Raw genomic sequence first — 23,402 nt, forward strand, 5'->3', positions numbered from 1 at the left:
CGGTTCTGGGTAACTTTCCCAAAATCTCCCCCTTTTCTTAGACCTCTCCAGTCCTTTTCCTTCACCCTTCTTGCTTCCCCTGCAACCCTTTAGCCTGAAGAAGGAGTCACTGGCTCCAAACGCTTGCCTATCACAACAGTCTTTTATGTGTGTGTTCTGCCACTGCTTGGCGAGTAGATTTTTTATCTATCCAATTAAATAATTTTATAAAGAGTCTCTGTGTGTCATGTTTTTATTGGTATACAACTTGTTATAAACAAAACTTATTTTTACCATTTAATATGTTTCCAGATATTTACCAGTGGGAAAGATGAAATTGGGTTGATTGTACTTGGTTCTGACAAGACACAGACTGTACTTGATTACCCAAATGCGAGTGTGGAATTTCCTCTTGCACTGCCTACATGGCAGATGATATCCTTTGTGGAGAAATCTTTACATGAAAGAGAAATAAAAACAGATTGGATAGATGGTGTTGTTGTTGGCATGCAAGTCTTGAAAGATGAGCTAGAGTAAGTATTTAAAGCTGTCTGTTTCATGACATTCCTGGAACATGTTCCAGAATGTGTGTTACACAAATCACAGCGACATAGTTGTGACTTTATAAATTTGAATCAATATGTTTTTGTAATGAAAAGGAAACAGAAGGCACAATACCTGCAGAAATAGGAAATTTTTTTGTGTGATTTTACTGTATGAATGTTTTTTACAGTTTTTCAGCTCAATAATTAAGGAGGTATTGATACAAGGCTTTGCCAAAAATCAATTTGTCACCTACAATTCCAGCCCTGTCACTGGCATTCCCTATCCCCACAACATGACTGGGCCACCATGAAAGCAGCCACATCATTGTCAAATTCACTGAAACTACTGCATAGCAATTTACTTGAGTATGGCTGCTGTTGTGGTCTTCAGTTTGGTTTAAGCACTGCGTCAATACCTTCTCTTCATAGCACTCGGAGGTCACGATCTGCGACTGTTTTTACAAATGGCAAGAGAACTTTTCCTCTAGTTGCTTGTTTTTCAGTGAAAGATGCAAATATTTTAGAATGTAGTGCCTTATGTATATCTGTTGGAATAGCCACAAGGTCTGAAAGTTATTTTCAAATGATTGAGCTCTTCTACAGAGTATTGAAATTCACAGATTCTTCCAACCTGGTCCACCAATGTCTTACATACTCCTCTTCCTCCATGGATTGTTTCCAGCATTTGGAGATGAAACATTAGGCACCAAAACGTGCCTTATAACCAAAATCTAATGAACATATAATTAAATTAACCAAAGATGTAATGTTGCACTCTCAGGTAAGACTGATCTTGAATGCAAAGCCTAAGTGGAAATTAAATGTACGCTGCAACATTCATCACACTTTTTGTTATTGAAATTATTCACAGTGCCATAGGGAGAACTGAGTTTATGTGTTTTGTAGAGTCAGATACACGCTGTGGCGCAGGGTGCTGTCCGTTATTCTCCTGACTATGATGTGCAGGAATGGTAGTCTTCCTTCTTCTTTGGTCTCCATAGTGAATTTGATTTTGTGGCGTGTGGAGTTCAGATGTACAAAGAAGTCAAGAAGTTTGTCTCTTCCATGAGGCCAGATGACAAGTGTGTTATCCACATAACAGAAGAAGAAGAAGAAGAAGAAGAAGAAGAAGGATTTCCATTTGGATGACATCAGGGCCTCTTCCTCGAAGTGCACCGTAAATATATCCACAATCTCTGGTCAGAGTGGGCTGCCTATTGTGACTCCATCTGTTTGCGAGAGGGGGGTGTGCCACGAGTCAGTGAAGTGGGAAAGCTGACCAAGTAATATGTGTGACGTGTCATACCTCGACCGATATTGAGAACAGAATAAAAAATTCAGAGGCATTACTTTTCAGCACTCCCATGCATATTCTGTATGCAAGATAAGCTTATGGAGCAGGTTTCTCATTCAGAAATTCTATTTCGGTGTTGATTGTTTACACGAAGACCGTGTTAAGCATAATGGAAGAAGGAGAAATGTTTATCAGCATTCCAGATTTGGCAGTGGCAGGCTCATGGTCTGCTGAGACTCTGGTTTATTGTTTCACTATATTGCTGCTTGCATTGCTCAGAATCTCATTTTGTGCGAACATAGAATTGGTAGGTTCAGGAGGGCCATGCTAAATGCCTTGCAGGGCCTCAGTAGTGCCACCCAACTAGCACCTGAGAGGGCAGACAAGTGTTTGCTCATGCGTACGTGATCCTGCAGTGAAGTTGTGTACATTTAGTCAGGAAGTGGGCTTGTATACAGTGAGACAAGTATCCACACAGACAATGTGATGGCATCTGGAGCAGCACAGACTGTCAACCCCTTAATGCAGCTCTAGAGAGAGGTGAACTGACAGCGGTGCAACTAACAACAATGCCAGACACAGGAATGGCACTGTGTCATTGTACCAGATGAGTCTCGGTTCTGTAACATCGTCACAATTGATGTACTTGTGTGTGGAGGCTCTGATGCCAACAGACCTGGCCAGATTGTACCTGTCATTCCCATGCGGGTCCAGCATGTGATGTGATGGTATGGGGTGCAACTGGATACATGTCACAACCTGTGGTTCACATAGCCAGTAATTTGGACAGCAGCCATTGCATTTGTGTTTTGTTAAGGCCTATCGCTGTGCCGTATTTTCAAGGGCTCCATGATGTTATCTTTTAACAAGATAATGCAAGACTACACATCACCTGAGCTGTACTGAGCTACCTCGATACAGAGAGTGTTCCACTGTTGCCATATCCAGCATTTTCTTCAAATCTGTCACCTGTGGAGAACATCTGTTCACAGGATGCCAAGAGATGGGTATGCCACCAGTCGCCAGCCACCAGTCGCCAACCACTACAGTTGATGAACTCTGACATATGACATACAGTTGAGTAGCATGAATTAATGTACCCATGGCTGTAATCCAACCTCGATTTGATATCCAGTGTGATGAGAGCTGTTCTGCTGTTCCAGTTTCAATACTGAAATTCATATATTATTTTTATGCTATCCTTACCAGATTGGACTGTGGTGTCATACAGCATAAAATACCTTACAACATGTTGAATCAGTGATGAGAAGTGTAGAACAGCCAGCAGGGGAAAGATGTTGGCAATGAGACAGCTTTTATGTAGAACAGCAGTACAGTGTTTTACAGTGCATAATGCTTCCTCAGATTGAGAACAAAATGTGCGGTTTGCTGTCATCCATTTTCACAAACATAGCCTTGAAAAATAATGTTGACATTACTGTGCATTTCACTCTGAGGCATATTGCACTCTGAGAATGTTCATCGAATTCAGTTACTTTGTATTATATTTCAGTAACAGTGACATAATAGCAAATTGGACTGTATGAGTTTTTATGGATTTTTTTTCCAGAGACACACTACCATTTCTTCAGATTTATTTAATTTGGGTATAAATCCTTTCCAGCATATATGCTGTACACAAAATGTTGAACATAAAATATAGCTATCTGCTGATTTAACATCTTGCTGAGTATACCAGTACAATGTTTTGTTGTAACAAATAGTTCAATGTATTTTACACACTTATAAACTTATTTATACAGTTATAGTAATTTATACCATTACATTAATGTTGTACCTTAAAGTTCTGGAAGACGATATTATAAGGAACCTCATACTTTTCCTGGATGATAGAGTTGTCTATAATGAATTATTGCCTGAAAAAGATCTGTACAAATTTGAGTCAGATCATAACATTTCAAATTGGTCCAAAGATGGGCAACTGAGTTTAAGTTTTCAGAAATGTAAATTGGAGCACATCACAAAACAAATAAAAGACAGAATTGTATGACTACATTATCAAATAATCACAGTTTTAATTGGTCAACTCATACAAATATCTGGATGAAATGAAATGGTGACATAGACTCACTTGTAGGCAAAGCAGAATGCAGACTTCAATTCGTTGGTAAGATACTGGAAAATGCAATCAGTCAATAGAGGACATTGCTTACAGAATACTTGTGTGGCCCATTCTAGAATATTGCTTAAGTATGACCCATAACAAATAAGGCTAATGGCAGACATTGAATGTATACAAAATAGTGTAGCATGATTGATCATAGATTTATTTGATGCATGGGAGAGCATCAAGAAGCTACTAAAAATTGGAAATGCCAGACAAGTGAAGATAGACGCCAAATATATGACAAAACCCAACTTATGAAATTTCAGGAACATGTATTAAGCGAGGTATTTAGGGATTATACAATAACCGCATATGTATCACTCCTATAGGGACCATGAAGGCAAGATTAATTACAGCATGCACAGAACCATTTAAAGAATCATTCTTCCCACACTCCACATGAGCACTGAATGGGGAAAAACCATAATGTGTGGTACAACAATGTACTTTGTCGGACAAACCCACAGTGGTTTATACAGTGTGCATGGAGACATGGAATCAGTTGACAGTAGTGGTAATGGTTCATATTGATTCCCATTTCTCTGTTTCAGTAGGTGATCTTATGCCTCTAATTATTTTTTCATTGCTATCTTAACTTGCATTCTTCAATTCAGTTTATTAACCCTTCTTATCTCTTTGTATTAGGGCAAATGTACAGTTAACTTTTAAGGAATTTGTATTTTCAATTTATCAACTGGAGTTTTGTTTCATATGCAGCAGAAATGTTACAAATTATTTGTTTCAGTTTTGCTGTTTCACAGGTGCCCTGAAAAAAATAAAAGATCGCGAAAGTGTCTTAATGACAACCGATGGCCTCATATTGGCAAGACAGCTGGTTGCCTTGCAGAGGGCAGGGCTTGACGGTCTGAACATCTGCTTAGACACCCTGCAGTCCCAATGCTACAACCAGATCACGAGGAGGAAAGGCTGGGAGCGTGCCATAGCTGGCATAGATCTAGCCTTGCAACTTGAATAGAATGCTAGAATGTATACAAAATACTGATATACCCATTATCAAGTTGTTGTTTAAAGATTCGCGACTTTTAAAACTTACGTAGATTATCTTTTTCATGATAGAACTTTACATAAGAAGTTATTAAGAACATTGTGAATATCACATGATGAACAATGGAATGACTAAAGCAGTGTTATCAACCCTCATTCATTGACACATGTAATAAATTCATCGAGGCAGTGAAGTCCAGAGCTGTTGTAAAAATTTCTGAAATTAAAAGTATATATTACCTAATGAAGGTAGTATTTTGGGGTGAAAGAGCACAATAACTATTATTTTTGGAATGTAATAATTCACTATGGCTTCATTTTAATTCTAATAAGTTTCACACTGTAATGAAACATTGTCTAAATGCCTCTCTCTCTCTCTCTCTCTCTCTCTCTCTCTCTCTCATTTGTTATAACTTACCGCTGTTATTTTGTATTTGTATTGCAGTCATTACATTAAAATTGGCTATATTGATTCTGCAATTTATACTATTATGTTATTGCTAAGAATTGATTTAAAGAATAAACGTATATATTTATTTGTAAGATTTTGTAAATTTATACCACTGGAACTCTTTCAAAATATTTGATTGCGTAATACTGCCAATAAATACAATGACTTTCTTTCTTCTGTTTATGATTGTAATAGATGTTGGACACGTTGATTCCAAGTATGTTATACAGAAACGCAGTGATTTTTTACAAAAGGCAAAACTATGTGTTCGAAGAATTGTGGAGAGGAGGGTACGTGATGTATTTTAAGTAGGTTATAAAGAGTGACTATAACAACAAAAACAATATATTATTGATAAAATTATTTAATTGAATAGATAAAAAATCTACTCACCAAGTGGCAGCAGAACATACACATAAAAGACTGTTATGATTGGCAAGCTTTCGGAGCCAGTGGCTCCTCCAGACAGAAGCATTGAAGGGGAAGAAAGAAGGGTAAAGGAAAAGGCCTGGAGAGTTCCAGGAAAAGGTGTAGATTTTGGGAAAGTCACCCAGAACTGCGGATCAGGCGAAAAATAGAAATGACACATGTCATATACCAGCTATTATGTAAACACTGTTCAGCTTTCTACATCTGCATGACTACCACCAAATTATTAGTTACGATAAATGGGCATAGGCATAGTGTATATACTGGAAACTCACAATATCCTGTTGCAGGGCATGCTCTACAACATGGCATACGTGACCTCGACACTTGTTTCACCACACATGCCACCTGGATTCTTCCGCCATACACCAGTTTCTCAGAACTCCGCAGGTGGGAACTAGCACTACAACGTGTCCTTGGTTCTCACCACCCACCTCGCTTTAATTTACGTTAATTTCTGCTGTCTCAGCCTTTCTTCACTGTAATTACTCTTTGCTTCACTCCGTTTTAGCTTTCTACATCTTTCATTGTCTTTCCCGTCTATTTTCACTACCCCCTCCCGCAGCTGTTGTATACAATATGCTTAGCTTCTCACTCTTATTAACTCATGTACAGTTTTAGTAGTAATCTCTGTCTTGCATATTACCCTGTCTTCCACCTTTATGCTCTCAGGTTTCCGAATCTTGCCCGATGCAGTCCCCAACAATTAGTCTTTCCTTCTCATCCTGTACGGTAAGTCACCCATGACCCACGGTTCTGGGTAACTTTCCCAAAATCTACCCCTTTTCTTAGACCTCTCCAGTCCTTTTCCTTCACCCTTCTTGCTTCCCCTGCAACCCTTTAGCCTGAAGAAGGAGTCACTGGCTCCAAACGCTTGCCTATCACAACAGTCTTTTATGTGTGTGTTCTGCCACTGCTTGGCGAGTAGATTTTTTATCTATCCAATTAAATAATTTTATAAAGAGTCTCTGTGTGTCATGTTTTTATTGGTATACAACTTGTTATAAACAAAACTTATTTTTACCATTTAATATGTTTCCAGATATTTACCAGTGGGAAAGATGAAATTGGGTTGATTGTACTTGGTTCTGACAAGACACAGACTGTACTTGATTACCCAAATGCGAGTGTGGAATTTCCTCTTGCACTGCCTACATGGCAGATGATATCCTTTGTGGAGAAATCTTTACATGAAAGAGAAATAAAAACAGATTGGATAGATGGTGTTGTTGTTGGCATGCAAGTCTTGAAAGATGAGCTAGAGTAAGTATTTAAAGCTGTCTGTTTCATGACATTCCTGGAACATGTTCCAGAATGTGTGTTACACAAATCACAGCGACATAGTTGTGACTTTATAAATTTGAATCAATATGTTTTTGTAATGAAAAGGAAACAGAAGGCACAATACCTGCAGAAATAGGAAATTTTTTTGTGTGATTTTACTGTATGAATGTTTTTTACAGTTTTTCAGCTCAATAATTAAGGAGGTATTGATACAAGGCTTTGCCAAAAATCAATTTGTCACCTACAATTCCAGCCCTGTCACTGGCATTCCCTATCCCCACAACATGACTGGGCCACCATGAAAGCAGCCACATCATTGTCAAATTCACTGAAACTACTGCATAGCAATTTACTTGAGTATGGCTGCTGTTGTGGTCTTCAGTTTGGTTTAAGCACTGCGTCAATACCTTCTCTTCATAGCACTCGGAGGTCGCGATCTGCGACTGTTTTTACAAATGGCAAGAGAACTTTTCCTCTAGTTGCTTGTTTTTCAGTGAAAGATGCAAATATTTTAGAGTGTAGTGCCTTATGTATATCTGTTAGAATAGCACAAGGTCTGAAAGTTATTTTCAAATGATTGAGCTCTTCTACAGAGTATTGAAATTCACAGAATCTTCCAACCTGGTCCACCAATGTCTTACATACTCCTCTTCCTCCATGGATTGTTTCCAGCATTTGGAGATGAAACATTAGGCACCAAAACGTGCCTTATAACCAAAATCTAATGAACATATAATTAAATTAACCAAAGATGTAATGTTGCACTCTCAGGTAAGACTGATCTTGAATGCAAAGCCTAAGTGGAAATTAAATGTACGCTGCAACATTCATCACACTTTTTGTTATTGAAATTATTCACAGTGCCATAGGGAGAACTGAGTTTATGTGTTTTGTAGAGTCAGATACACGCTGTGGCGCAGGGTGCTGTCCGTTATTCTCCTGACTATGATGTGCAGGAATGGTAGTCTTCCTTCTTCTTTGGTCTCCATAGTGAATTTGATTTTGTGGCGTGTGGAGTTCAGATGTACAAAGAAGTCAAGAAGTTTGTCTCTTCCATGAGGCCAGATGACAAGTGTGTTATCCACATAACAGAAGAAGAAGAAGAAGAAGAAGAAGAAGAAGGATTTCCATTTGGATGACATCAGGGCCTCTTCCTCGAAGTGCACCGTAAATATATCCACAATCTCTGGTCAGAGTGGGCTGCCTATTGTGACTCCATCTGTTTGCGGGAGGGGGGTGTGCCACGAGTCAGTGAAGTGGGAAAGCTGACCAAGTAATATGTGTGACGTGTCATACCTCGACCGATATTGAGAACAGAATAAAAAATTCAGAGGCATTACTTTTCAGCACTCCCATGCATATTCTGTATGCAAGATAAGCTTATGGAGCAGGTTTCTCATTCAGAAATTCTATTTCGGTGTTGATTGTTTACACAAAGACCGTGTTAAGCATAATGGAAGAAGGAGAAATGTTTATCAGCATTCCAGATTTGGCAGTGGCAGGCTCATGGTCTGCTGAGACTCTGGTTTATTGTTTCACTATATTGCTGCTTGCATTGCTCAGAATCTCATTTTGTGCGAACATAGAATTGGTAGGTTCAGGAGGGCAATGCTAAATGCCTTGCAGGGCCTCAGTAGTGCCACCCAACTAGCGCCTGAGAGGGCAGACAAGTGTTTGCTCATGCGTACGTGATCCTGCAGTGAAGTTGTGTACATTTAGTCAGGAAGTGGGCTTGTATACAGTGAGACAAGTATCCACACAGACAATGTGATGGCATCTGGAGCAGCACAGACTGTCAACCCCTTAATGCAGCTCTAGAGAGAGGTGAACTGACAGCGGTGCAACTAACAACAATGCCAGACACAGGAATGGCACTGTGTCATTGTACCAGATGAGTCTCGGTTCTGTAACATCGTCACAATTGATGTACTTGTGTTTGGAGGCTCTGATGCCAACAGACCTGGCCAGATTGTACCTGTCATTCCCATGCGGGTCCAGCATGTGATGTGATGGTATGGGGTGCAACTGGATACATGTCACAACCTGTGGTTCACATAGCCAGTAATTTGGACAGCAGCCATTGCATTTGTGTTTTGTTAAGGCCTATCGCTGTGCCGTATTTTCAAGGGCTCCATGATGTTATCTTTTAACAAGATAATGCAAGACTACACATCACCTGAGCTGTACTGAGCTACCTCGATACAGAGAGTGTTCCACTGTTGCCATATCCAGCATTTTCTTCAAATCTGTCACCTGTGGAGAACATCTGTTCACAGGATGCCAAGAGATGGGTATGCCACCAGTCGCCAGCCACCAGTCGCCAACCACTACAGTTGATGAACTCTGACATATGACATACAGTTGAGTAGCATGAATTAATGTACCCATGGCTGTAATCCAACCTCGATTTGATATCCAGTGTGATGAGAGCTGTTCTGCTGTTCCAGTTTCAATACTGAAATTCATATATTATTTTTATGCTATCCTTACCAGATTGGACTGTGGTGTCATACAGCATAAAATACCTTACAACATGTTGAATCAGTGATGAGAAGTGTAGAACAGCCAGCAGGGGAAAGATGTTGGCAATGAGACAGCTTTTATGTAGAACAGCAGTACAGTGTTTTACAGTGCATAATGCTTCCTCAGATTGAGAACAAAATGTGCGGTTTGCTGTCATCCATTTTCACAAACATAGCCTTGAAAAATAATGTTGACATTACTGTGCATTTCACTCTGAGGCATATTGCACTCTGAGAATGTTCATCGAATTCAGTTACTTTGTATTATATTTCAGTAACAGTGACATAATAGCAAATTGGACTGTATGAGTTTTTATGGATTTTTTTTCCAGAGACACACTACCATTTCTTCAGATTTATTTAATTTGGGTATAAATCCTTTCCAGCATATATGCTGTACACAAAATGTTGAACATAAAATATAGCTATCTGCTGATTTAACATCTTGCTGAGTATACCAGTACAATGTTTTGTTGTAACAAATAGTTCAATGTATTTTACACACTTATAAACTTATTTATACAGTTATAGTAATTTATACCATTACATTAATGTTGTACCTTAAAGTTCTGGAAGACGATATTATAAGGAACCTCATACTTTTCCTGGATGATAGAGTTGTCTATAATGAATTATTGCCTGAAAAAGATCTGTACAAATTTGAGTCAGATCATAACATTTCAAATTGGTCCAAAGATGGGCAACTGAGTTTAAGTTTTCAGAAATGTAAATTGGAGCACATCACAAAACAAATAAAAGACAGAATTGTATGACTACATTATCAAATAATCACAGTTTTAATTGGTCAACTCATACAAATATCTGGATGAAATGAAATGGTGACATAGACTCACTTGTAGGCAAAGCAGAATGCAGACTTCAATTCGTTGGTAAGATACTGGAAAATGCAATCAGTCAATAGAGGACATTGCTTACAGAATACTTGTGTGGCCCATTCTAGAATATTGCTTAAGTATGACCCATAACAAATAAGGCTAATGACAGACATTGAATGTATACAAAATAGTGTAGCATGATTGATCATAGATTTATTTGATGCATGGGAGAGCATCAAGAAGCTACTAAAAATTGGAAATGCCAGACAAGTGAAGATAGACGCCAAATATATGACAAAACCCAACTTATGAAATTTAGGGATTATACAATAACCGCATATGTATCACTCCTATAGGGACCATGAAGGCAAGATTAATTACAGCATGCACAGAACCATTTAAAGAATCATTCTTCCCACACTCCACATGAGCACTGAATGGGGAAAAACCATAATGTGTGGTACAACAATGTACTTTGTCGGACAAACCCACAGTGGTTTATACAGTGTGCATGGAGACATGGAATCAGTTGACAGTAGTGGTAATGGTTCATATTGATTCCCATTTCTCTGTTTCAGTAGGTGATCTTATGCCTCTAATTATTTTTTCATTGCTATCTTAACTTGCATTCTTCAATTCAGTTTATTAACCCTTCTTATCTCTTTGTATTAGGGCAAATGTACAGTTAACTTTTAAGGAATTTGTATTTTCAATTTATCAACTGGAGTTTTGTTTCATATGCAGCAGAAATGTTACAAATTATTTGTTTCAGTTTTGCTGTTTCACAGGTGCCCTGAAAAAAATAAAAGATCGCGAAAGTGTCTTAATGACAACCGATGGCCTCATATTGGCAAGACAGCTGGTTGCCTTGCAGAGGGCAGGGCTTGACGGTCTGAACATCTGCTTAGACACCCTGCAGTCCCAATGCTACAACCAGATCACGAGGAGGAAAGGCTGGGAGCGTGCCATGGCTGGCATAGATCTAGCCTTGCAACTTGAATACGACCCTGTGAAGGTATTACTAGTGCAGCTGTCATCGCATGCAGACTTTCATAAGCAAGAGATATAAATCTGTTGTTAAGAATATCAATACAAGAATCACCATTTTAAAGCAGTACGCCCTCACCCTCGACTCCATCCCCGCTCCCACCCTCACCCCTGTCTCCACACTGCAGCTGAAAGTGAAGGAAGGTATATTAAGACAGAAGAAGTAAATTTTAGCTGAAGATGCTAACAGTTTCGTAGTTTATACAACATAAAAAAGTATGCCTTGCAAGTTTACCTATTAAATATCTTATATTTTCCTCCCAAGAGAGTCATATGAGACTCAAGATCTTTACAGTTTCTCTTTTTTTCTTTTGTGTCTTTAGTTTAAAATAAGTTTCCTCTATTGTGGTGTTGTTTTGAAAAAAATACTCAATTGTTTGGAAAAATTATTCTTAATTATGTAGTCACACTTTTGTTGTGTCTAAGTACTACTGGTTTCAGTAGCGAGTACCAGCATCAGTTCATCTTATTATCAAAAATTTCTTTGCAAAATAAAAGCTGACCACTGTGGCCGAGCGGTTCTAGGCACTTCAGTCCGGAACCATGCTGCTGCTACGGTCGCAGGTTCGAATCCTGCCTCAGGCAGGGATGTCCTTAGGTTAGTTAGGTTTAAGTACTTCTAAGTCTGGGGGACTGATGACCTCAGATGTTAAGTCCCATAGTGCTTAGAGCCATTTGAACCATTTTGCAAAATAAAAAGCTTCTGTACAACTGCAAACTAGACATACCATTTTCAGGGTGCAGTTCACATCTATTGAAAGCACAACAGTGACCTTTACTTTTAGTAGATAAGACACCTACTGGGGTAAGTGACTTGATGAATGCACACAAGAAGTTGTCATTTATTCCATATGTAGCTGCCATGCAGAATCATATTTTGTATTAGTTTGTCCTTACTCTTCCAAAAGGTTAAACCTTGTCTCTGCAGCCACAGCTTCCTCTCTTCAGCAGTTGTTTTCATCTCCATGTGTGAAGAAAATCCCATTCATTGATCATATTGTTTAAGTAGGATGTTCTCAGTCATCCCCTTGTTTTCTTACCTATGATCTTGCCTTCAGAAATGTTTTTTAAAAGATTACCATCTCCAGTTAAGTGTCCAGTGTATTTTGCTTTGCTCTGGCCTATAACTTTCAGTGGTTCCTTCTTCTCTCCTATTTCCTTTAATTTTTCTGTCAATGCAGCTAGTTCTTGTACTTCTCCTCCAGAACCACATTTCAGCAGGTTTGAGGTGAGCTTCCTTTGGCTTTTCTAATGTACAGATTTTGCATCTGTGTGTCAGAACACTCCACACAAAGGTCTTTACAAATATTTTCTTAATGTGGGAGCTGATATGTTTATTCAGTTGCAGCTTCTTCTTATTTTGGAAGGAACTCTTCACCTGTGCTATTCTTTTCTTGAATGCCTTGAAATATTGATTGTTTTCTTGCAAAATGCTACTGAGATAGTGAATTTCAGTTCCTTTCTTGAGTTGCTCATTGCCTGTTCTTGCGTCAGTCCTGCCTCCACCTCCTTTCTTGTCTGTAGCCATAAATTTTGTCTTCTTTGTATTCATTTTTAGCTTTAGTTTTACCATTTCTTGATTTAAGGCCTGAAACATTTTATTTAGTTCCTACTCTGATTTACTATTGTGATGTCGTCAGTCTGCAGTGTATATGCATGCAATTAAGTCTCCATATCGACATCATGCTCCAAAAACCACCTAACTGTGTGTGACAGGGGGTACGTCTCATGCCACCAACTGACCCCCTCTGCCTTGTTCCACTTGTGAACAGTGTTTGAGAAGAATGACTGTCAGTACCCTTCTGTATTATCTCTAACTTCTCAAATTTTCTTCTCGTGATCATTTCGTGAATTGTATATGAGAGAAACTATTATGTTGTCAGACTCTTCTCAGAAACTACTCTCTCGAAACATGGGTAGTAAATCTTTCCGTGATGCACAACTGCTCTCTTATGGCATCTACCACTGGAGTTGCTGAGCATCTCTGTAATGATCTCACAGTGACTAAATGAGTCTGTGACAAAACACTCCGCACTTCATTGGATCTTCTTTCTCTCTTCTGTCAGTCGTACAGGGTAAGGACACAGGGGTAATTTACATTCACTTAAGATTCTTCCTGTGGATGTTAGTCTGGCATCTGCTTTTCTATTGCTGTTTTGTGTGATCATTCCGCTTTAAGGTTGCTCTGAATAGTTACTTCTAGATATTTTGTGGTAGATTCTGTTTCCAGCAATTTGTCATTAATAGTGTAGTTGTACAGTATTGGATTTCTTTTCCTGTGTGTGTGTGTGTGTGTGTGTGTGTGTGATATGTTACATTTATTTATGTGCAGGGTCAACTGCCAGAGCCTGCATCATTCACCAATCCTTTGCAGGTCATTGTGCAAATTGATACTGTCTTCTGTTGTTGACACTTTCTTATGGACAAGTGTAATACCTGTGAACAATATTAAGGAGCCTCTGACACTTTCTACTGGATCATTTATATACATTGTAAATCTAATGGCCCTATCACATTTCCTTGGAGTATTCCAGAAATTACCTTTTGATTCTTGTCATCTTTTCTTTGTTGTTGTTATTACTTCCTTGATGAACATATTAAGGAAGTAAGGTGATAGAAGGCACCCGTCTCTCACTGCCCTTCTGGTTTTCCTTCTTTCATATCCGGTTCAGTACTCTGACTTTTGTATATACTCAAAATTAATCATCTGTCCTTCCAGTTTGGACATTACTTTAAGGAATGATGATATAATGGTAATCTGTTTATTAAACAATATTTTAATGATACACTATGCTTTCTGATCATATAGTGGCTTGATGATGGAATTTGATACTGAAATTAGTAATCATTAGACAAAATAAAAGTGAAGCTATAATAAAAGAAAGTAATATTTTGGATCATGTCAGTCGTTGTTCCAAACAACTGCACGTCAGGAATAGGTTCAAATGGCTCTGAGCACTATGCGACTTAACTTCTGAGGTCATCAGTCGCCTAGAACTTAGAACTAATTAAACCTAACTAACCTAAGGACATCACACACATCCATGCCCGAGGCAGGATTCGAACCTGCGAACGTAGCGGTCACTCGGTTCCAGACTGTAGCGCCTAGAACCGCACGGCCACTCCGGCTGCCTAGGAATAGGTACTAAATTATTTGTCCGCTGATGATCTCACAGCTTAGAACACTAAAAAACAAATGTTAATTGTTTGTTATGTGCCCTGGTAGAGTGTACAACTGTTTACAGCTCACGATTGGTTGTTGGAGCTTGGGCGTTACTCACATAGTGTATTTGGTGCACAGTGCAGAAAAAGGCAGTGTCCAGAAAAGTAAACAAATGTAAAGGCAAAAGTTTCATGACAGGATGTTGTGTCACCATACTTGGAAGACAATTATAGCCAAAGACAGAAATTTAAAAGAAACTGGCTCATTTGAGCTGTGGAGACCTAGTCGAGGATTCTCAGTAGATAATTGTTAGCACAGTAGAATTTATAAAGAGACAATGTCAGTTCATGTGAGGGAAGGTTGATTGGTAAGTACCTATCAGCTTTCTCATAAAACTCACAATTTGAAGAATACACATCAAGGAAAAGGTAGAAGTCCAACAGTGTCAAATCTAGACAATAATATCGATCATCCAACAGTTTTGCAAAATCCCCAGTTGTACTTACTTTACTTACTTACTTACTAACTTACTCAGATTTGCTGTGTACCATACAAAGAACTGGTTTCACAGAGTTCACTCGATCAGCTGCCAAGTTCTCACCTTCCTCCAAGTTTGTGTCCATGCATTGAAGATTCATTGCAAAAGTTCCAGGTGTTAAAAGGTCTTCCTGTACATCTGTATCTGTCCATTGATTTCCACAACAGTGTTGATTTTGGGATTCTTCCACCTTACATGTGTAGAACATAACCTGCAATCTTCAGTCTTCTTTCAACAATAATTTTGTGCAGGCTGTGTAGATCTCGTATTCTCAGCACTACATCGTTTGTAACTTGGTCGGGTTAACATCTTCAGAATTCATCTCTAGCATTGTTGGTGAAAAATATGGAGACTGTGTGCTGATTTTACTGACATTTTCCAAGTCTCACAAATATAAACAATAAAGGAGTACAGGCAAAGCTTTGTTGACATATTACAGACCTAATTGCCATATGGACTGATTTTCCAGTTCTGCTGGTGATTTCTGCATCTGTGACCTCATTATTACATATAAAGCTACCGAGATATGGCAATCTGTCAACATCTTGTAGTATCTTCTATTGCACTGTAATCGGGGAAGAGACGAGTAATTTCCACTTACTTTGCACATTCTGTTTGCCTTATCTCTATTAATTTTCAGCCGTACACAATAGGGCATTTAATGAGAAAGCAGATAAAAATTAACTTGATGCCTTCCAAGGTGACGGTCTCTACTAAGTCTCTACTCCTTCAAGTCTGACTATGTAAGTGTAGACCAGAGATGGTTTAAATTCAGAGAAATAGTATCGACATCAATTAAGAGATATATACCAAATAAATTGAATGGATACCAAATAAATTAAAAGGGTGGTGCACAAAATATGTCAAAACTCAGCTGCAGGAGCAATGAAAAAAAGCATGTCAAAATTTAAAAGAATGCAAAATCTCCAAGATTAGCGATGTTTTACTGAAGCTCGAAACTTAGGGTGGGTTTCAGTGGAAGATGTGTTTAATAATTCCCATAGTGAAACTTCGTTTTGAAATCTGGAAGAAAATCCAAAGAGGTTCTGGTTGAATGTATAGTTCACCAATGGCAAGACACAACCAATACCTTCACTGCGCAATAGCTGTGGTAATGTTACTGATGACAGTGCTACTAAAGTAGAGTTACTAAACACGGATTTCTGAAATTTCTTCACCAAAGACAACAAAGTAAATATTGCAGTATTCAAATCAAGAACAACTGCAACTGTGAGTAACTTAGTAGTAGCTCTCCTCAGTGTCATAAACCATTTATGTTTCTTTCAGAGAATGTTGATACAATAGCTCCATTAGAAATCATATATAGCCGCTCATTTGATAAAGATCCATACCTAGAGACTGAAAAGTTGCTCAGGTCACACCAATGCTCAAGAAAGAAAAGAGGAGTAATCTACTAAATAACAGACTCATATCACTAATGTTGTTTTGCATTAGGATTTTGGAACATATATTGTGTTTGAATATTTTGAATTATCTCAAAGGTAATGATTCATTGATAAATAGCTAAGATAGATTCAGAAATATCGACCTTTTAAAACACAGCTAGCTCTTTAGTCACACAAAGTAATAAGTGCTGTCGACTGGGGATCTCAAATTGATTCCATATTTGTAGATTTCCAGAAGACTTTTTGAAACAGTTCCTCACAAGCATTTTCTAATCATATTGTGTGCCTATGGAGTATTGTCTGAGTTGTACAACTGGATGTGTGGTTTCCTGTCAGAAAGGTCACAGTTCATAGCAATTGATGGAAAATCGTCAAGTAAAACAGAAGTGATATCTGACATTCCTCAAGGAAGTGTTATAGACCACCTGCTGTTGCCGATCTACATTAACAATTTAAGAGAGAATCTGAGCAGTCCTCTTAGATGATGCTATCATTTACAGTCTCGCAAATCATTTACTGTCTTGTAAAGTGATCAGATGATCAAAATGAACTGCAAAATGATTTAGGCTACCTATCCATATGATGCAAAAAGTGGTAACTGACCTTAAATAATAAAAATTTTTATGTCATCTGCACGAGTAGTAAAAGGCATCTACTAAATTTTGTTTACATGATAATTCACACAGATCTAAAGGCTGTGAAGTCTACTGAATACTTAGGAATTACATTTACAAATAACTTAAATTGGAATGCTCACATAGATAATGCGGTGGCAAAGCAAACAAAAGACTGTGATTTAATAGTAAAACATTTAGAAGATTAGGATTACTAAAGAGACTATCTACAACTATACTTGTCTGTCCTCTTTTGGAGTATTCTGCATGGTGTGGGATCCTTACCAGATTGGACTGACAGAGGACATCATTTAAAAGTTCAAAGAAAGGCAGCTCATTTTGTATTATTGGGAAACAGGAAAGTGCATGCCACAGATATCACATGTGAATTGGGGTGGCAGTCATTAAAGGAAAAGCATTTTGCTGGAGCAGGTTCTTAAAATTTCAATCATCAACTTTCTCCTCCGAATGTGAAAATATTTTGTTAGAGCCCTCTTACATAGGGAGAAATGATCATTGTAATGAAATAAGAGAAATCAGAGCTTGTACGGAAATATTGAAGTGTTTGTTTTTCCTCAAATGCTGTAGGGGAGTGGAATGGTAGATAAATAGGTTGAGGGTGGTTCTCTGAACCCTCTGCCAGCATTCAATTGTGAATTACAGACTAGTCATGCAGATATAGATAATGTAGATAGGCTTTCAATATTGTGCACCTATTCTCTAATTTTATACATTGCTCAAATACTTTCGTGGCGCTTTGGAGTGACCCCTTTAAAATAAAAATTTACCAGTCTTCTTAATATGTATTTTGGTAATGAGGTTGATAAGAAGTTACAACAATACTTTCTTATTACTCCCCAGTTTTGGGTTTTATTAATGAACAAAATCGCCACAGTGTTCCACAACAATTACGGGTTGAAGTTTCCTGCTGATGGAACCAATATGATTTTCTGTGTTTCTGAGCATACAGGTTGTGTACGCTGTTTGGAGTCTGGTGTATGCTGAATCAAATGTTTTTATTGTTGTGATCTTCCATCTGAAGATTGGTTTCATGGAGTTGCCCATGCTAGCCTATCCTGTGTGACCCTCTTCACCTCTGCGTAACTACTACAGCGTACAATAACTTGAACTTGCTTACTGCAGTCAGTTTTTGGTCTCCTACAGTTGTTACCCCCATTATATTCACAGATGACCACATATTGTGGAAATTGCATATTGTAATGTAGGATGCAATAATAACGTACGGAAAGTTTCTGTTGAAAATTACGAATTATTTAGGAATAAAGCAGATGGCTCCCCAAAATTCAGAAGCACTGTCTCATTGATAGGCACACGAACAAAAGGTTTGTAGAATGAGATTTTCACTGTGCAGTGGAGTGTGCACTGATATGAAACTTCGTGGCAGATTAAAAGTGTGTGCCGGACTAAGAGTCAAACTTGGGACCTTTGCCTTTTGTGGGCAAGTGCTCTACCATCTTAGCTATCCATGCATGACTCACGACCCGTACTCACAGCTTTACTTCCACCAGTACCTCGTCTTCTACCTTCCAAGCTAAAAGGTACGTTGCTTGGCGAGCTTCCAGAATGCACTTTCTTTTTCTAGCTGTAGGGAAAACATGCGCGCGCGTGCACACACACACACACACACACACACACACACACACACACACACACACACACACACACACACACTCACTCACATGCACATGCATGTCTCCTTATGCTGTGGTCGCTCAACTGCCAGCTCTTTACTGGCCCATGGTGAGTGTTCTGGAGTGAGGTAGGGCTTTAGAGTGGGGTAGGATGGGGTGGGTTGAGGCAATGTGAGGGATGGAGAGAGATGGGAGGGGTTTGGAGGGCAGCATTTAGTGGCTCGTGGGAGAGTGGGGAGCCATCTGTGGGTTAGCTAGGGGTGCAGGTAGAGGGGTCAGGTGACAGACAGCTGGGCACTCATATAGACTAGGGTGTGACATGAGATAACAGCACACAACTAGCTGATTGGGAAGGGGGGAGAGGGGGGGGGGGGAGGGGGGGAAGGGCCTGTGTGTGTGTGTGGGGGGGGGGAGGGGGCTGGTAGTTAACTTGGATTTAGGCCAGGAAGCAAAGGATGTGCTGTAAGTATGGCTACGAAAGTTGAGTATTCTTAAATAAGATCAGCTGGTGGCAATGTATTGGAAAGTAACTGGCACACAAAGTGCAATTTTGGCTCCTTTTTCTTTGTGAATTTTAAATAGTCTGCAGAGCAAATTGAATTAGGAGGATCAGGCATTTGTGTGGGTCTAGGAAAGTAAATTGTAGAGCCAGATAAAAGGCGCGCAAGACAGGAGGGGTACTACTGCTCATCACTGCTGTATCGTGCTACTAGTACATGACAGTGTGAGTGCACCGAGAGTGGTGTTGCCGTACATGCGTCTTTAAATTGGTCACCCACTGATCATTGCAGGCTGGCTGCTGGATTCTGTCTCTGGGAGCCAAGCGTGTGGCGCGGTCGCTGCCATGCCATCTGCTGGTGACTCGCACATATATTAGTGTGGAACAGTGCTGACTGATTCTCTGTGTGATTCTAGTTTGTAATGTGCACATCAGTGTTCTGTGTCTTGTTGAGTCCTTAGAGGCATATTGTTCGGAGGTTATTATTAAAGCCATATTTGTGCGACATGGATCACACTTCAGTATTACTTGGTTATTACATCACCACAAACATATGGACCGGGAATGTACATGCTTTGACAGTTTGCTACGTCTCTCTCTTCTAGGACTGACATGGTAGCTGCCTTGCATTTCTTAATGACTCTGACCTTGTCAACCACAAACCGAATCTTAGTACAGTCATGATTTCCCTGAAGAGATTACATGACAGCAGAGACTTGTAAAATTGTGTTACCCATTTCTCTAGCCAGTGAAGATTCATTCTGTACCTTCAGATACAGTGTCATGTAGGAGTAGAACAGCAAGAAATACGTAGCTCCTCTAACCGTAATGACAGTTTATCACCTCCCAACACTACATGTGCCAATGTTTCAGTGCATTTTTGAATATGTTTGTTAACAGATTCATCAACACAACAAAAATTTACGATCTCAGTAGCATCTTATTTCTTAACTCATACTTTACTATTCACCAGAATCTTCATCGCTGCTCTTTGATTCGTCAGAGCTCCCTGCCGTACTTTGTTTTATTTCATAGTCAGAATTAGGTGAAATACCACCTACCGTATTTACTCAAATCTAAGCTGCACTCAAACCTGAAAAATGAGACTCGAAATAAAGGAAGGAAAAAAAAAATTCCCGAATCTAAGCCGCACCTGAAATTTGAGACTCGAAGTTCAAGGGGAGAGAAAAGTTTTAGGCTGCACCTCCAAATCGAAACAAAGTCGGTCCATTGTAATATGAGACACAATTTAGGTCGAATGAATGACGATACAGCTACAGTAGTTTGGTTCGAGTCGTAAGCTTAGCACTTAAGCTTTACCAGGTAGCCTTCGCTGTGCGTCAGGCCCTTCGTCCGTATTTATACTGGTACCCTTCCTTTTTCACGTGCTTCGTCTGGTTTGAATCAATTGCTTATTTTGCTTTGATCTGATAAGTGCCGTTTTCCTTGTTATAGGCGTTTATGTCACTCTAAGCTGAAAATACATTACTGTACTGTGTCATGCATTGTTTGTCGCATTCTGATAGTGCGTGTTTGCGGCCTGTCGTCACTCGCGGCATGGCTTGCTTTTATGCACGCTACCACCGCCTACAATTAAAAAAAAAAAAAAAAAAAAAAGAGAGAGAAATCATCTCATTAGCGAAACAATGGCAAGAGACTATTTGTTGTTACTTACACTGCTGCTTTCTTTGATAATGATCAACAAGAACCAAATAATAGACTGCGTATGATAGAACATGTTCTGAACGAGAGTTAGGCGAAAATTTATCTCCGTTTGAAAATCTTTGCGGCCGCTTCTTTAGTACATCAAATTCTGCACAGAAATTAGAGTCATCTTAGATTTAAAAATCTAGTCAGTTGCCGTGCTTCAGTTCTGACTGTATCACTATTAGGCATAAGAATAATACGAATATAAACATGACACCATACGTATATTCTTCCACATTTGCTGTTGTCTCACTCTAGTTTCGTAGTTTATTAGGCAGACAGGATTTAAATAAGATAGCAGCAAACACGAAAGAATACGTGGCAACATGTTTATATTCGTATTACTCTTATGATGAAGAGAATACTGCATGTGATTCACATTTCATCAGGTTCCTATAAGCAACCATCTCTTCTCACAGGTAGGAAAAAATTCAGAACGTAGAGTTGGCCATATTGACAAACATCTGAAACAGTCTTGCCAGTCGGATTTTCGTAATACATTGAAGTTCTGCTACATTCGAAGATGAACAATACGGAATTTATATTTACTTCGTTGGATAATGTGTGAAAATCGTCTTCCACCTTTTTTTTTTAATTTATTTACTGACGCAGAGGTTTTGGCGCAAGTATTTATCTTTGTGCCTACGAAGCATGCCTGTGTTGCGCTACATATATTCGACGGCAAAAGTTAGTTGTGGCAGCACCTACCGACATTTTTCAGAACTTCCACTTGCTTTGCACTCGATTCTAAGCCGCAGGCGGTTTTTTGGATTACAAAAACCAGAAAAAATGGTGCTTACATTTGAGTAAATACGGTACATCCTCTCCTTTGGATTCAACTTCTTAAGTATTATCTTTCAAGTCAACACCTGCTAATCTGTGAGACCGAAATGATGAGCCATACTACTCTATTTCACTGTGCCTGTTTGTTTCATTTGTATAACATTTTATTCCATCATAGATGCTGCACTTACAGTTTCATATATGCATTGCAGCAGCAGACACAATAAAAGTAGCAATCAGCAGTGCTTAGTTTGTGAATGGGTAAAAAATATGCCGTTGTCCCAGTTCCACATATCCCCAAAATTTGATTCTGCCAAATTCTGTACTCTCTGAAATCGAATGTTTAATCCAAAGATGAAAGTGAACAAGTTTGATGCAGTATTGCTAATATTGTTTATTACTCATCTTGCTGGATGAAGTGCATACTGTGTCCTTTCTGAAAGGTTTGCAGAAGTAATGCACATACCAGTTTTCTAAAAACTTACATTGAGATTGTGCTCTCCTTCCTCTTGTACAAATTAGTAGAGCCCTTCGGATTACTCCACAATATGCCTCTTGGCAAGGTGGTAACGACAGTATTATGAAAAGGATAGATTGGCACTCACTGTATAGTGTAGATGTTGTGTTGCAGGCAGGGGAAAAAAAAAAAAAATACACCACCCATTAAACACGTAAGCTTTTGGTGCAAACCTCCCCCCCCCCCCCCTTTCCCACACACACACGCACACACACACACACACACACACACACACACACACACACACATGCGCGCAAATGCAGATCACACATACATGACCACGGTCTCTGGCTGCTAGGGCCAGACTGGGAGCAACTGCGCATCATGGGAGAAACAACAGTCATATGTGTGTGTGTGTGTGTGTGTGTGTGTGTGTGTGTGTGTGTGTGTGTTTTGTCCACTTACGAAGAAGACTTTCTGATCGAATGCTTACGTGTTTAGTAGTCTTTTTGTTGTGCTTGTCTGTGACCTAACATTTCCTGTGTACAGTGAATAGCAATGGATCTTTTTTATAATATGGTCATTATTCCAGCCTAGATTTTCTATTGTTTGTTTCCTTTTAAGACCTTATAGAGACAGTTACTGACAATTTCTTTTTTCTTATTGGAGAAAAGTAAAACCATATGGGGGCAGACGTAGATTGTGAATGAATATGGAATAGAGTATTTTTATTCTCCCTGTATGCAGTGTCAATAACGTCACCTCACACACTTCATTTCTGGCAGCACCTCCTCCTCAACACATGACTGTCCCCCACCACCTCACCATAGTCTTCAAGTTACATCCTATAGCACTTCTGGGTGGACAAATAGATGAAGGATGTAGTTTAAAACAGTATAACTAAACTTAAAAGCCGAACTGCCCTTTTATAGAGCCTGCCATCATTATTTAAACATACTAAACAACATCAAAACAGTCAAAAGAAATTGTTTTTCAAAAGAGCAGAAAATTGTAGTGAAATTCATGAAAGGATTGTTTTAAATTGTTATATCTTAAATCTGTC

The 23,402-nt window shown here is 39.0% G+C and overlaps 1 protein-coding gene across 1 annotated transcript in view; it reads left to right on the plus strand.

The window, feature by feature from the left end:
- The window catches only part of LOC124580705 (molybdenum cofactor biosynthesis protein 1-like), a 71,353-nt gene that overhangs the window by 1,019 nt on the left and 46,932 nt on the right, over positions 1 to 23,402 (plus strand). The window contains exons 2-5 of the mRNA XM_047131281.1: positions 292 to 512; positions 6,885 to 7,094; positions 7,867 to 7,886; positions 11,262 to 11,488. Coding sequence (XP_046987237.1) covers positions 292 to 512; positions 6,885 to 7,094; positions 7,867 to 7,886; positions 11,262 to 11,488 — 678 coding nt within the window. The remainder of the gene's footprint in view (positions 1 to 291; positions 513 to 6,884; positions 7,095 to 7,866; positions 7,887 to 11,261; positions 11,489 to 23,402) is intronic.

The sequence above is a fragment of the Schistocerca americana genome, unplaced genomic scaffold (genome assembly GCF_021461395.2).
Source record: "Schistocerca americana isolate TAMUIC-IGC-003095 unplaced genomic scaffold, iqSchAmer2.1 HiC_scaffold_35, whole genome shotgun sequence".
Classification (NCBI taxonomy): domain Eukaryota; kingdom Metazoa; phylum Arthropoda; class Insecta; order Orthoptera; family Acrididae; genus Schistocerca; species Schistocerca americana.